The 16373-nt window shown below is 38.3% G+C and overlaps 1 protein-coding gene across 2 annotated transcripts; it reads left to right on the top strand.

Moving 5' to 3' along the window:
- The first annotated feature begins 2562 nt into the window (after window positions 1-2562).
- Window positions 2563-16327, top strand: CCT8 (chaperonin containing TCP1 subunit 8). Of its 2 annotated transcripts, XM_061134116.1 has the most exons (16): window positions 2563-2720; window positions 5100-5190; window positions 5886-5965; window positions 7502-7651; window positions 8121-8301; window positions 8414-8475; window positions 9384-9521; window positions 10430-10608; window positions 11323-11389; window positions 11466-11553; window positions 11645-11760; window positions 12225-12296; window positions 12377-12541; window positions 12830-12949; window positions 15682-15786; window positions 16098-16327. In XM_061134116.1, exons 1-15 carry the CDS (start codon window positions 2661-2663, stop codon window positions 15772-15774), a joined length of 1662 nt encoding a protein of 553 aa, XP_060990099.1. In that variant the 5' UTR covers window positions 2563-2660; the 3' UTR covers window positions 15775-15786; window positions 16098-16327. The 2 variants fall into 2 exon arrangements, with proteins under 2 accessions (XP_060990099.1, XP_060990100.1); XM_061134117.1 differs by lacking the exon at window positions 15682-15786.
- The last annotated feature ends 46 nt before the right edge of the window (window positions 16328-16373 follow it).

Consider the following 16373-nt stretch of genomic DNA (forward strand, 5'->3'; position numbering starts at 1 on the left):
CAGAGCTGCCTGTGATGTTTCCGCACGTAGCCCTCTTCTGTCTATAAAAGCTCTCGCCCCACCGGCTGCCAGAGGGCTGAGTCGGCCTTGGGACAGACGTCCGCCCTCATGCCCAGCTGTCAGCATCTGAAATAAAGCAAAGTTTCCCTTCCACCAACCTGGCCTGTTTATTGGCCTTTGAACAGTGAGTAGCTGGACCCCACACCTTTCGGTAACATTCAGACACCCATTTAGCCATCTGTTAAGTCTCTGCTTCATGCAATGTCCAGCGATACATGCTGGCGATACAGTGCCTACCTACCAGTTGGGAAAGATTGCAACAAATTTTGTCATAACTAGGATAAGTGCGAAGTGCAACTAGGATAAGTGTGAAGGAGAAGCACGGAAGCTGTGAGAATGATTCACAGGGAATGTCTTGGGAGTCATCAAAGGCTTTCTAATGTAAGTGTTTGTTTACTGAAGTAGAACTAAGTCAAAAGGGAGCAGATGAGCATTCTAGGTTGAGCAGAGCAGAGGCTGAGACCTTGAAGCAGAGGCGGTAAAGCAGACAGGATGAACTATTCAGGCTTCTGTGGCCAGAAGACAGAAGGCCAAGAAGGCAAAGATACAGGTGCCATAAGCAGGGACCAGAGCCAGGCCCAGAGCCATATTGGGGGTTTGTGTTTACTTTCTAGTCTGGGTGAGGAATATTTGGCTAACTATTTGGATCCAGTGGAAATTCTGCCCTTGTGTTTTTATTCCACAGTTATGAATACACCATTTAATCCAAGTAATACAAAATGAATTTTTATCTAAAAAGCATTCTTCTTAGCAATTAAATCAATTTAATTCTTGATCAATTACCATACAGAAGATTTTAATTGATTTAATCCTTCCCATTTCCTTTTTAATTTACTAAAATGAATATCAATTTTCAAACTTTGTTATTATTATGGTTACTTTTATTATTATTTTTGGCAGTGCTGCTGAGGAATGCAGGTTCTTAATTCCCTAAGAGGAATCAAACCCACTGCCCCCTGCAGTCAAAGTGGAGTCTTAATCACTGGACTAACAGGGAAGTCCCCAGATCAATTTTTTAACTAAAACTTTCCATGGAAATTTGATTCATCAATAGTTTTATCCTCAAATTATCTACCATGGTCTCTACCAAGACTTGATACCTTAATTATTTTTATTAAAATTTTATCGTGTCATCTTTAATCCCTTTCAGTTTTGTTGTTGCTGGTTATGTTTATAAGCAATGCTCTGAGTTAGATGAATTAGTTTTCATTTATTTCTTAGCTAAACCATAAGGAAATCTCCTGTTGCCCTTGGACCACCCTTTATGGATCGCTGAATGTTTCCCAAAAGGTGGTTCACATACCGTTTGTTTGAGATGGCTGGCAAAAAAAATTTTTTTTAATAATTATGCATTTAAGTGCTAATTAGAAAAAGTTATAGTACACGGAACACATACGATTATCCTTTAAGACACACTAAATCTGTCCCGGTTTAAGGAAAATAAATCATTTGCAAGTGTCTAATCAAGGAACAAAAGACAAGCCAAACGTTCTACTCAGTTGTCTATATTTTCTACTAGGAGAGTGGATTACTTCCACTGTGTGAAATTACTCTTTAAAGTACTCTGCCATCATTCAGTCCTTTGAAATCAGTCATGGGCTGATGTGGGATGACAGAGGTCAGGTTTTAAAAGATTGTGGAAAAGTAAAAGGGGTTTATATTTCCAAGAAAAAGCAGGAAAGGGATTTCCCAAGTGTTCCAGTGGTTAAGACATCATGCTTCCACCGCAGGGGGGCGGGGTTTCACTCCTGGTGGGGGAACTAAGATCCCACATGCCCTGTGGGGCGGCCAAAAAACAGAAGGAAAAAAAGGAGGAAAGAGGAGTACAGTTGCTTAACAACGTGCATTTTGCAATCTAATCTGGGTAGAAATCCTAGTTTTAAGACTACTAGCGCTGTTATCTTGCACAAACTATCTTTTTTGTAAATTGCAAAAGGAAGTAATTAATAAAAGATTGACCACTAGCTAAGATACCGCACATAAAGCAAATAACGGGGCCTGGCACATATGAGCACTCAGTACGTAGTTTTCCTTTCAGATTTGCATTTATCACCTTCAAGTCCCCAGAGATGCCACAGCGCCCAATTCTGAGCCCAAGTTCAACCACAGATTTGGAAGATGAAGGCAGGTGTTCGGCCTCGGAAAAAAAGGGGTGCCCACCTGGCTAATATCGTGGGGAGCTCTGGAAGATTTTCAAGGAAGCTACTCTTGGAAGGCGTGGCAAAACTCAAGGACAAAACTGACAAAATTCAAAAGTCCCCACCACAGAGCCTATGCGTCTAAGCGAACTGAATATCTGGGAGCGAGCCACATCCGCCAGGCAGCCTACGCGTGCGTCGGCCGGAAGACAGAAAGCCCGGCCCGATCGAGCCGCCCCATCGATCGAGCAGATCGAGAATCGTCAACTCAGTTCTGGCGACGCGAACTGCTCCTTCTCGCGAGGGTTCAGACTAGGCCGCCGGGGGAAGGGGCGGGCCCGGCTGAAGAGAAAGGAGGAGCGTGAGGCTGCCGCACGCTACGTTCCCAGGAGGCTGTGCGCGCCTCTCGCTTCCTCCGGGATCTTCTGAGAGGGCGCGTGAACGGCTCCGTGCAGACTGGTCATGGCGCTTCACGTCCCCAAGGCCCCGGGCTTTGCCCAGATGCTCAAGGAGGGAGCGAAGGTAAGAAAACGAGGAAGGGGGGATGAGGTGGGAGAGCCACGGCGGCCGCAGCCAAGAAAAGAAGCCTACGAACGGGCCCGGCGTGCCCACCCGACATAGCGGTCGGAGGGAAAGAAGATTCCAGAAAGGGAGGTGTTCTCGGGAGGGCTCGGCCGCGGAGGGCCACGGGCATTTAGTGGTTTTTTTTTTTTTTTTTAATGGGCCCAGGAGAGGGGGCAAGCGGCCAGAAACGGCGAGTGGGCGACGAGGCCGCAGGCAGCGAGTTCTGTACTTTGTAGCCGCACAGGGTGTGAAGGCCGCTCTTTGCATTTTTCCTCCATCAGTAAAACGAGAGTGAGGAGGATTTCCTTTGGGGGGCGCGAAGTAGGTGAAATAACGTAGGTGAAGGTGCTTTTGAATACTGCGAAACGGCTCCAGGAGCGGGTGGTCCGGGGAGGACAGGGACGAGGCAACTCTTGCAAATGAGAAACAATGGGCTCTCTATTTAGTTCGCAGAAATAGTGTATTATGGTAGGATAAACCTTAGTTACAATCCCAATGGGTTCTGGTCTGATCTTAGCCAGCTTGAGGTAAAACTTAACCCTCTGGGTCTTGCTTTCCTCATCTTTCAATTGGGGAGATTGGACGGAAAGAGTTGTAACCCACAGGGTAAGGGACACCCTGACCTAAGTAAAGCCTTTGTTTTTCGGCGAGATCTTGAAAGTAATTTTAACAGCATGGTTTTTAAAAAAAAAAAAAAAAAGTCTTAGACGCACTACTGTTAAATGTGTCTTTTATGTTCAATTAGTTGTGTTCCCGATTGTCTCCCAGACTTTCTGTGCTTAAAGGAATGTAGATAGCGTGGTTCCATTTGTGGTAACAGTTTGAGGGAACTAGGTTTCTTGTTGGCAAGGATGCACTTTGGGGATAACGTGACTCTATTAGGTAAGGAGGTTTACTGTAAGAATTGGTGAAAGAGCTTTGCTGAAGATGACATGAACTCACTTTTTTTTTTAAAGCCTGGGAAGTGTCAGTATTTTTTTATTCTTCTGAGGCAGAAATAATAAGTGACCAAATAAGCAAAAAGGATAATTTCAAATAATGATAAAGGAAATTGGAAGTGCAGCTCTAAAAAAAATTAAAAAGGAAAGTTTGGGGTAGAACAATAAATAAAATGTTAAGGAAAGAACTCTCAGCTCTGTGCTTAGTGGCCAAGATTAAAGGCAGAAATGTTTCAGGCTAAGGGACCAAATTCTGAGGATGAAGTGAGTTTGACATCTTAAAACAGTGGTAAGAGATAAAATTAGAAGAGTTGTTGGCAAGGATTAGAGGGTGTAGGACCTTGTAGCCCTCACAGCGGATTTACATTTTATCCTAAGAGTGAGGGGAAGTCTTTGAACCGTTGGGTAGGGTCTGATTTATGGTCAGAGGTGACTGTTCCTCAGAGAATGGGAGTGAGGGAAAAGGAGTATAAGGCAGTTTTGTCTGTCTGCTATGATGGAAATGTTTTAAATCAGCATTATCCAGTGTGGTATCCACTAGTCACATGTAGCTACTGGGCAGTTGAACTGTGTCTTTTGAGGGATTGTGTTTTCAATTAATGCAATTAGTGCAATTGTGAGACTGAGTTTTTAATTAATTACTTAAATTTTAAATAACCACTTGTGGCAGTTGCCTACTCTGTCAGGCAAAGCAGCTCTTAAAAAATGTTCACATGAACAGTAGGTTCTTGAAATTTATCTGAGACTCCCAAGTAAATCCCATGGCTAAAAGAAGTTGATTGTAAAACTTGAAAATTTGAGTCCTGTGAGCAGTTCAGTTTTCAGTGTATACACATTGGAATTAATGTGTACAAATGAGCAGTTTGTTTCAGTTCAAATGAGAGTTCAAAATCTGTATGCTTTAGTTCTAAAAATGTATAAGGTAAATATGTTAATTCCCTCTGAACATAGACCTGTTGACTCTACAATGCTCAGGTTTTATCACATTCATACCACATGTCAGCTTTTAGAAAGAATTGGTAGACTCTGGAAAGGTATTTTTAAATAATCTGCAGTGGTTCATATGCTTTCTCTAATCAGTCTTAGCGCTCTTCTCTGCACTTGTCACCACACTTTTAAAAAATTATAGGCTTTATGTTTTGATGTGTAAGTAGGTACCCATGGTCCCTAAAAATGTCATGCTTTATTCATTCAATTAGTGGACAAATCTATGGATCATAGATTACAGTGGTATCTGTGGTATCATAGGAACACCGAACACCATGCTTTTACATACATCAGTCTTGCTTGATAGTATCAGCAGTCTTTTGAGACAGGTACTGTTCTACTACTCCCATTTTACAGATGAAGAAATTATTGAGATTCACTGTCCTGCCTAATCAGAAGTTTTCTTCTCCAGCATTTTTCAGGGTTAGAAGAGGCTGTGTACAGGAACATACAGGCTTGCAAGGAACTGGCCCAGACAACTCGCACAGCATACGGACCAAATGGTAATTTCTAAATTCATGTTTTAAAAAATACAGGACTATGATAGAATTTTGTGTAATAGTTCTTGAAACTTGTTTGAGGATAGTATATGTAAATTGAGAGTTTTAGCCATAATACAGTGTGGCGTTGAAAATAACTCCTGTACAGTTTTTCTAATCTTTAATCAGCAGTTCAGATCTTTTTAGAAAAGTTGGAATTGAAATGTTACTTTTTGTCCTACTGAGAGGATAGAAAAGTTATGGTGCTTTCACCTTTGAGGTAGTACCTAGTGTTCATTGTTACAGCTGTGGAATGGTTCTCTTACGTAAAATGACATAATTTAAGGGAGAAAAATCATCTCTTGCTTCCCACCATCAACTGAATTAATTGATACAAATTTATGAAATAAGCAAAACAAATATATTTTCAAGTAAATAATTTTAGTCTTTGTACATGTCAATATAATTTAAATTGAACAAAAAATATGAAATTGGCAGGAAAGAAAGAATACAGGTGTGCAGGCAGGGGAAGCCATTGGGCTGTGGCTTTAAGAATAGGTAGTATGTTTTGAGTTCTTACAACGTTATTTCAAGGAATGGATAGCAAATTTGTTTTTTTTTTTTTTTTTTTTTTAATTTGTGTTTCTTGACTGGATTTTCTTTGGTGTCTGGAGAATGGTTTGAGTGATGATGGATTTCTTTTTCTAACTATTTTTGAGGAATGAACAAAATGGTTATCAACCACCTGGAGAAGTTGTTTGTGACAAATGATGCAGCGACTATTTTAAGAGAGCTAGAAGTAAGTTATTTCTTTTAAAAGCCCAAGAAATGTTTTGGTGATGTCAAAAATTCAGTGTATTCTAACATCGAATAACCTTTATTTCATTCACATTGGATAATAAGGAGTTTTTTTTTTTTTTTAATTCCCAACTTGAAAATTCATTATATAGATATTCCTAATTATAGAGAATCCTCTTTATGTTTAAGATCTTTGCTCCTGTTAAAATCTTCTGTAATTTATGGAGAGATTAGTTGTTATAAAATATACATATATATTTGCTGATACTATCAAATTGAATGTTGTCTTCTTTAGAGCGTGATGCTAAAGTGAATTATTCCATAATGTAGAAACAGCTGATACTTTAAGATGGGTTTGTTTTAATTGTGTTTGTGAAATTAAATCAGTTGGTGGAATTTTGTTTTGTTCACCTACAGTTTTGATGGTATAGAGTCTGTAGAATAGATAACTGCCACCAGGTTTATGAGGACAGTCTGGCGCCTGATCACACATGGAGAACCACTCCTCAGCCAGCTGCTAATTGAAGGATATGTTCGGTCTCAGGGAATTTTTCTTAAAGCACCAGGATTAATTCTTCAGTCAGAACTCCGTAGATAAGTTAACGTTTCTCCAACTTCTTAAATAATGATATGAGAGTGTCACTTGTCAGTTGTGTCCGACTCTTTGTGACCCCATGGACTATAGCCCACCATGGGATTCTTCAGACAGGAATACTGGAGTGGGTTACCGTGCCCTAAACCAGGGATCGAACCTGGGTCTCCCACATGGCAGGCAGATTCTTTACCATCTGAGCCACAAGGGAAGCCCAAATAATGATATAGTGTTAAAGTAGTAATATTGAACAAAACAGATCCACGAGATAGCTGTGGAGGGACTTGTCATTATGAAGGTTAACATTGTACTCCGTGATGTTCTCACATTTAAGTATGATGGGGCTGTTGTCTTCATAATAAACCAGTGTCAGCTATTTAGTTTTCTCAGTGCTGTCAGTTGTCACTCCTTACTTATTCCTTTAAAAAGCATCTTAAATTCTAGGGAAGGACCACTTAAAATTATGATACACTTTAAGAATATTTTATATTTTTCTTTTTTTAGACCATAATTGATAACCCCTTTCAATGAGGATATACATAAATATTGAAACTTATCACCAAGCTAAATGGCATCTACTTTAGCACTTCTGAAGCCTTTTTTTTTAAAAGTGCCTTAGGTTGGAATTACTTTGTTTTTTAATTTAGTGAACTTATAATAGTGTTAGGAACCTTATATATACAGTGTACATACTGAGTGACTGACCATTGAAAGAAAGTGCCCTGTGAAGTTACTGTCATTTATGGTGGTGCATTCGTGCTGATGGGTGGAAGGGGACCTGGATTGTCTTCTTGTGACCACACTACAGGTGGGATCAGAAGAGTTACCTGACCCATAGGAGATTGGAGTCTGTTAATTTAAGAAGAAATGGAAAGGAAAATTTTCGTATTGCTTTAAGGGTCAGATGTTTTAACTTGCTATTTAAATTCGAACGCCTTCTACCAGGTGCAACATCCTGCTGCAAAAATGATTGTGATGGCCTCTCACATGCAAGAGCAAGAGGTTGGAGATGGCACAAACTTTGTTCTGGTTTTTGCTGGAGCTCTCCTGGAATTAGCTGAAGAGCTTCTCAGACTTGGCCTGTCGGTTTCAGAGGTGAGTGACCATTTTAAAATCTACCCCTGTTTCAAATTTGCTTATGTATGTATACCTACTGTTTCAAACTTAAGTCAGTACTACAGTTATAGCCAATACTGAGCACTTTTCTCTGTGTCAGGCTTTGTGGTACATGTACTTCCCATGCAATGTCTCATTCGGTCCTTACAAAACGCCTCTGAGTGGGGCCTATTAAAAGTAATCCCAATTTGTTTTAGATAAGGAAAATGAGCCTTAAGTTAGAAAAACCTTGCTCGAGTAGCTAGTAATGGCAGTTGGGGTTCAAATGGGGGCTGTCACCAAAGCCTACACTCTTAAATAGTAGGCTTTGCCGTGAATGTTACTCTGGGAGTGTGCTTTGTCTTTTTCTATTGAAAATACCATATCCATTGGGTCATCAAAATGAGATACTTTAAGACATGTCAAAATTATGTCCTTTGAGGAAGTATTTTTGCTGTTTACATTTAAGGTCATAGAAGGCTATGAAATAGCCTGCAAAAAAGCTCATGAGATTCTTCCTGACTTGGTATGTTGTTCTGCAAAAAATCTACGGGATGTTGATGAAGTGTCATCTCTACTTCATACCTCCGTAATGAGTAAACAATATGGTAATGAAGTGTTTCTGGCCAAGCTTATAGCTCAGGCATGTGGTGAGTATGTATCAGTAAATGAAAAAATCCAAAATTAAAATGTCTTCATGTGGCTAAGATATTTTCTCTGTTTTCCCAATATATCTTTTGATATGTCTTGGTTTCTTAACAGTATCCATTTTTCCTGACTCTGGCCATTTCAATGTTGATAACATCAGAGTTTGTAAGATTCTGGTAAGTTTAGAAATGCATCAGTGTTATCTAGATAGGTCTTTTTTTTTTTTCCCCCCTTAGCCAAAAAAAAATTTGTTAATCTAAATTTTACCCTGTAAGTTTTAGACACTTGCGACTTTCCTGCCTTCATTGTAAGATTTTGATCTTGCTAGATTGTAATACTACTAGTTCGAATTTAAAAGGATATCGACATATTCTTAAGTCATCATTTTTCCATAACAGTTGAAAGGTTTAGTGCATAAACAAAGTACTAATTATTGGCACTCTTCATATATGCTGACTTATAAAATGAGCTTAGAAGGCAGTTTTGCAGGTGGTTCAGGTTTTTCTGTTGCTGTGTAATAAAATTCATACTTTTAATGTTAATATCTGAAGGGATATATTTGGTAAAAATTGTGATTGATACAGTAAAACATATAACTATTGGTTTTACACATTGACATGTGATTGTTAATGTGGTCAAGTTTAACTTACATGAGTACATGCATTAGCTGTATGTGTTAATATACGTGCTGTGTATTCTGACTATCCATACACTGCCTCCCCTTCCCTGTTACCTGGTGTGCGTGTGAAATCAGAAACTTGGCTTTGATCCCTGTTCTGTCCCTGTCACTAACAGTCCAGCCTGGTACATTGGTGCTGAGTGAATGAATGGTTTAGAGCAGTTGTCCTTTGATTTTTCCCCAAGTATGCTGCAGGATCTAGGTCTGTAACTGTAGCTCATTGCCACAGTGATCCCTGCAATGAACAGACTGGTGTGTTTTAATGTCTACCACTGTATCATCCCCAAGAGTCACTGCTTTGCTGTAGTACATTATTTAGTAATGAATATTTTTGGTACCTGCAGAAGCAGGCAATTATCCCTGATGTCATGAAATCGTTGATGATTTTGGTATCCAACTCCTCAGGGCTCTGGTGTGCATTCCTCTTCAGTATTGCATGGCATGGTTTTTAAGAAGGAAACTGAAGGTGATGTAACATCTGTCAAAGATGCAAAAATAGCAGTGTACTCTTGTCCTTTTGATGGCATGATAACAGAAACTAAGGTATGTAGATTTCAGAATCTTGAAGGTGAAAATTTGGGCTTCCTTTTCAGATAGTCTTAATGATTCTAACATTTTGAGGTGGAGTTTGCTCTTAATCCAGTGAATATGGCATAATTACTGAAAACTGCAGGCTTGTGTCTATTTTTTAGTTAGATTTATATTGAATATCTAATTCACGTACTAAATAAGAAGTGAAACTTGAGATGGTGACACAGTATTGTTTACAGTCTAAACAAACAGTTTCTTGACTTCTAGTAGAACTTAACACATTCAGCGGGTTAAATGTTCAGTGAAAAAACGAGTATTTGCGTGCTGTTCATTGCAGTTTTAAGTGAAAAAATGAGTATTTGCGTGCTGTTCATTGCAGTTTTTTAAATAACATTGAAATTCTGTAGCATCCTGAAACAAAAATAAGTTAACATAATTTGAAGTTAGTAACAGTTACAATTTGAAGTTTGTATTTGAAAATACATACTAAGAAGTCTGAAGTTTATAAATCACTGTTGATTTCATCGCTGGAATTTTTAAAGTTATACAGGTTTGGGGTGGGATGGGCCTGGTCATTTAGTCCACATTTTAGAAAAAGTTTGAGAACCACAATGTTGTTTTGGTACACTAATTGACATCAGAAGACAGACGTCCGGACACCTGCCTGACATCTCATAGTTTAGAATTTCTCTAATTTTTCCATGAAAAGTGCCTGTCAGAGAGCAAATATGTTAGTGCTGAGTGTGGCGGAGGGAGAGGTTGTTGGTCTGGGAGCAAGCTGCATTTCTGTTAGTTTCATACAGATTTTGTATTGTTTCATAATATGTGCATGTTTAAATTGTTTCTTTAATGTTATTCTGTGACTTTGAACACCAAAGTGATGAAATGGTTTTAAAGAAAATCTTTGCTTATTTTGCTAGGGAACAGTGTTGATAAAGAGTGCTGAAGAATTGATGAATTTTAGTAAGGGAGAAGAAAATCTCATGGATGCGCAAGTCAAAGCTATTGCTGATACTGGTGCAAATGTCGTAGTAACGGGTGGCAGAGTGGCAGACATGGCTCTTCACTATGCAAACAAATACAATATCATGTTGGTGAGGTAAGAGAGGACTGCCTTCTGTTACTCCAGATTGTAAGTGACTTTGGGTGGTGAAACAGTGAACAAATAAATTCAGCACACCATAAAGACTGTTAAGAGTGTTAAAAGGGGGAAGTATGAGGTATTAGATAATGTAGCAAGTGGACTTCACTTGGTCTAGGGAAACAGGAAACATCTCTGAGCAAATATACCTTTAGACTGAGAGCTGAAGGACCAGTTAACAGGTGTTATTGAAGAGGGAGAAGAAAGAGTGTTCCAGGCAAGAGGAAGAGCTTAAGAGACCAGACACAAATCTGGTACACACTGTTAGCTAGAGTGTGGGGTTAGGAACATAACTTTGTTTATGAATTACACTGGATAACTTAACCGTTCCCACCTTTCTTAATATAATGTGCAGAGGAAATCACTGTTCTCTTTCTCACAGAACATTCAGTTGCCCAAAGTATAGCAAAAGTTTTCTATGTGCCAGGGCTTCCTTTGTGTTTTACAACTACAAACCCTTGACATCCTAAGGAGACTTGGGAACTTTCTCAGTTCTACAGTAATTTTATAAACATAAGTGGCTGGATTGCACAGTGCAGTCCAGACCTATTCTGAGCTTGAACCTTCAGGGAAGAAAGAGGGTGACTTGAGGCCCTGTGAACAGTTTCCTGTTTAATATCTTGTGTTTTACTAGTGTGTCTCCTATTAAGGTGTTTGTTTTGTTTTTTAAAGGCTGAACTCAAAGTGGGATCTCAGAAGATTATGCAAAACAGTTGGTGCTACAGCTCTTCCTAGATTGGTATGTATGTTGGGCACTATTAAAAGATAGTCGAACCTATTCAAATTACTTTATTACAAGAATCATTTTCTCACAGAATCCTCCTGTCCTTGAAGAAATGGGACATTGTGACAGTGTTTACCTGTCAGAGGTTGGAGATACACAAGTGGTTGTGTTTAAGCATGGTGAGTAGTCATGGTAAAATGTACGTATGTGATGTGTAGGGAGCTCATTTTCTTTTACTAATCTCCTAATATATATTTAATTTATTGACAGAAAAGGAAGATGGTGCCATTTCTACCATAGTCCTTCGAGGCTCTACAGACAACCTGATGGATGATATAGAGAGGGCAGTAGATGATGGTGTTAATACTTTCAAAGTTCTCACAAGGGTCAGTATTAGCATGGGTGGCTTGTGTAAAGCACAGCACCTTTTTCTGTAAGACTCCATTTAAGTGTTTATTGCTGATGGATTTTCTTAAATATGAAAAGAAACAGCAAATCAAGGCTTCCTTTTTTAACTGTCGTGAAGAGTTTATGGTGGTTTTTCTTCTATTGCACTTCAGTTTCCTTTTCAGTAAATTCTTAGTGCTGAATCTATGAAAATGTAGATAATTGCAGTGTTGTTCCCATTCTTCACTTTGATTCTTTTTCATATACGAGACCCTACGGTGAGGTAAGATAGCTTGTCCAAATCACTCCATTTTTTAATTGGAATTGGAATTTTATAAAATTTGTAATTGAATCAGATTTAAAGCTCTTAAGTTTGGTGGAGTACTGGAATCTGAAAAGATTTAGAAAACTGGAAATTGCTTCTTGGTGACTTGTTTTTTTAAACAACATTTAAACGTTATAGGATAAACGTCTTGTACCTGGAGGTGGAGCAACAGAAATTGAATTAGCCAAACAGATCACATCATATGGAGAGGTATATGGTTTTCTGTGTATAAACTGACTTTCTTGTTGTTGTTTGAATAAAATTGAGTAACTAGCACATTTTTGTTTTAGACGTGTCCTGGACTTGAACAGTATGCCATTAAGAAGTTTGCGGAGGCATTTGAAGCTATTCCCCGGGCACTGGCAGAAAACTCTGGAGTTAAGGCCAATGAAGTAATCTCTAAACTCTATGCAGTACATCAAGAAGGAAATAAAAACGTTGGATTAGATATTGAGGTATTTGGGAGAAAAAAAAAAGTGAACTTTATTTTGTGAATGTACAACATAACATTAAAAGGAAGATCAGAGAATGTTCTGATTTGTGAGCACAGGATTTTCTCAACAGCTTTTTCAGTTTGTCTGATAATTTAGTTATCCTTCTGCTTTATAGTGTATATAGGGTAGTACTTTTGCCTAGCTACTTATTCTAGTTTTTATATAAGTAGCACTGTTTATATTATTGAGTGTAAATATTTTCACATAAACCTTTAGAATGAAAGCATAAAAACAGTTCTGTGTTGACAGGCTGAAGTTCCTGCTGTAAAGGACATGTTGGAAGCTGGTGTTCTAGATACTTACCTGGGAAAATACTGGGCTATAAAACTGGCTACTAATGCTGCCGTCACTGTTCTCAGAGTGGATCAGGTGAGTGAGAAATTAAATACTGATCTTTAAAAATACTAGTTTTTATGTAGTTCAAAGTATATTTTCATGGGCCTGAAACACAGTTCTCTTCCTATTCAAAGTAAAGTACTCCCCCCCCCCCCCCCCCAGCCACCCAAAAAAGTTTTGTTTCTCTATTATAGTTTTACATTTTATTGAAAGTATTGATTCAGCTAATTTAAAAGTATCTTTCTAATGAAAGACTCCTTTGCCACTTGGGAAGTGAAATGGGTAAAATAAATCTCATTTAGATTCATAGTTTTCAAGACTTTTTTTTCTTAAAACCCTTTTTAAGAGGAAGTTCCTTATGGAATATGGAAAGGTCATAAAAGCCTGAAGCAGACATTGCAGACTACAGTATTCTCTAACTTGTTTGCAGTTTTGCTTTCTGTGGTTTCATTTTAGCCACAAGTCATCTGTTATGCCAGACACTGTATGGAAAATTCTAGAAAAATGTAATTCATATATTTCAAATTGTACACCGTTATCAGTAGCATGATGAAATCTCATGCTCTCCTGCTTCAGGACATGAACTATTCCTTCATCCAGCATATCCACGCTCTGTACACTGTCTCTTAGCCATTTCAGTGATCAGATCAACAAATTTTACTTCCTGCCCCAAAGTTGGAGAAGGAAATGGCAACCCACCCCAGTATTCTTGTCTGGAGAATCCCATGGACAGAAGAGTCTAGTAGACTACAGTCCATGGGGTCGCAAAGAGTCAGACATGACTGAAGTGACTTAGCACACAGTCCCAAAGTACAGGAGTAATGATGCTGCCAACTTGAATACACTCTTACTGTACCTGATTGATAGACTTGTACGGGTGATAAAAGAGTGTTGTTATATATATAGAGTTCTTACTGTGCTGTTTCAGGCATCCACTCAGGTTCTTGGAAGGCATCTGAGGGGAAATGTCTGGACCACTATCTGTACCACCATCAAGGAAATGTGGAGATGACAGGGCCTGGTGGTTAAGAGCGTTCTTCTGTGACAAATGTTGTCTTGGGGGTTTTAAGGTCCTCAGGTGTTAAAATTATCATAGTATTTCTGCTAATATTTTTGAGGGATTAGGCAAAGAGGAAAAGTGATGAAGACTATTTTGAATTGAGATAAATCAGAAATCACAATTTTTCAAAAAGGTGTTTTCTAGTACTTAATGAAATCTATTTTCTTACAGAATTCTAGGAGTGATTATTAACCAATGAATAATTTTTAAATATTGAGTAGAAAATTTTAATTGCTAGAGGCACAGTGTAAATCCATTTAATGAAAACCATTAAATGAAAATCATGCTGAATTAATCTTGGGACAATCAAATTTTAGGTAGAAATGAAAGGAAACAGTTTTACATAGAAATGGAAAGGAGATTGATCTAAGCAAGGACCAGTTGGTTGTAATTATAGCAAAACAGATTTCACTTTGGTAAAGAACTCTTCCTAGGTGAGATGACCAGAAATGGAACTGGATATCCATGGACTGGATTTAGTAATCGTGCATTTTTATGTCAGTGCATCATACTGTTTTTAGGAAAAAATGGTTTTGGAGTTTGTGAGCAAAGATAATGGGGGCCCCAAGAAAAAGTAGAAGGGGACAGGAGAAGCTAAATAGACTGAAGCATGGGATAAGCAGCAAATTTTCACAGTGAAAGTTTGTAAGGAATATTTTGCATGTCAGTTAGCCAAGCAAGACAGTAGTGTTAATAACACAAGTGCCTTTCTCACACAGGTACTTCTGATTTTTGGGTTTAACCTAGGAAGGCTGTGTTATGTTTTACCCTAAGGGAGGATGTTTATTGTTTTTGCCATTAGCACTCTGTACATATCTATCTGAGGAACCCATCCAACTGTAATGAGCTTGTACTCTTCAGTATAGTTGTACCTAATTTTGCATAGTATGCATTTTAGAAAAGGACTTGAAAAGTTTTCAGCATTGGACAGTGTAGTAGGGCTGGATTAGTGTTTGTTCAGGTGTTTACTAGTTCTCAAATTGTGCCCTAGTCCATAGCATCCTTGTCATCTAACAACTTGTTAAAGATACAAATTCCCAGATCCAGGGAATCTGAAACTCTGGAAAGAGGCCCATCAGTCTGTTATCTTAATTGAAGTATACTTAGGTTCTAAAATTATACTTACTGCTTTTAATTCAATCTGAATTTATCCCCAGTTGGTAAAATGTTATTGCAGGACTTTCAAGTTCTTTATGAAAGCAGCTTCTAAAAAGGGATGGGGACGCTATTGAAGGTGGTAGTGAAGATATTTTATGACTTTTCGTTGCATTGAGACTCATGCCAAATTCCTTGATGTTTTATATATATATATGTATGTACTAACCAGGGATTAAGAGTTCTGCTCTGTGGAAAGCCAACTATGTTTAACTTCTCCCAAATTTATTTGAGCCCAAAGCTGCAACCATCACCTTTTTCTGTTCAAACATAAATCCTTTAAAAATGCTAGATGGCTATACTTGTAAAATAGTGGGTAAGTGATTCTAGATAAATGAGGTTTCTGGCATGTAAGTTTCCAGGCAACTAGGTGCTAGGACTTTTGTTTATGAACACAATTCTTGTACTTGAAGGGTTCTCATTTACTAGGAAATAAAGTAAAAGTTGATTATATGAGGTCACTGAATAACACTTTTTTCTAGGCTCTCAGGTACTAGGAAATATCATTGTTGAACTTTAATATATATATTTTACCTATCAACCACTTTAGATTATAATGGCAAAACTGGCAGGTGGACCTAAAGCTCCTAAACCACAAGGAAATTGGGATAAAGATGGTTGGCAAGACGAATCTCATATATAAATAGCAAATCAGGTGCCAAACTGATTGATGACAGTGATGCATGCAGCTATTTCTAACATTCTGCACATTGGGTTGTTGAAATGCATGTCTTAGAAGGCCTCCCGTTAATGAATGTGCATTTTGTTGCTGTTAATGTCCACAAAAACGGAAAGCTCACCTGCTGGATGATAACCAAGATTACGCTAGTGTTCCATATGTGATGTAATAACAGATTGCTCATTGGTGATGATTGCTTAATAACAAAGCAGGCTCAGAAAAATATTCTTTCTATTCATTCTAAAGCTTGAGTTTGTAAGTGTACTCTTGTGAATTTTGTTTTGCAGATCATCATGGCAAAACCAGCAGGTGGGCCCAAGCCTCCAAGTGGAAAGAAAGACTGGGATGATGACCAAAATGACTGAATGGCTTCATTTTTACTGTAGGTGAAGGTTGTATTTGTAGTAGTACTATAGGAATTGCCTGATGTTTTCACATTCTCCTTAAATTAAGAAGTGGTTTGTGTTTGTATCTTGTATCCTTGAATGGATTATACAATAAACATGTTACTGTTGAAGCCTCTTTGTCTGAGGACCACTGTTCTTGGATCTGGATGACCTGTT

This window comes from Dama dama, chromosome 31, assembly GCF_033118175.1.
Source record: "Dama dama isolate Ldn47 chromosome 31, ASM3311817v1, whole genome shotgun sequence".
NCBI classification, from domain to species: Eukaryota; Metazoa; Chordata; class Mammalia; order Artiodactyla; family Cervidae; genus Dama; species Dama dama.

What these genes read in the sequence shown, in the direction of transcription:
- CCT8 (XM_061134116.1), top strand. Translation starts at nt 2,661, where the DNA reads ATGGCGCTTCACGTCCCCAAGGCCCCGGGCTTTGCCCAGATGCTCAAG. An exon ending in CACAGCATACGGACCAAATG is followed by an intron (nt 5,191 to 5,885) that starts GTAATTTCTAAA and finishes ACTATTTTTGAG; the next exon opens with GAATGAACAAAATGGTTATC. An exon ending in CTATTTTAAGAGAGCTAGAA is followed by an intron (nt 5,966 to 7,501) that starts GTAAGTTATTTC and finishes GCCTTCTACCAG; the next exon opens with GTGCAACATCCTGCTGCAAA.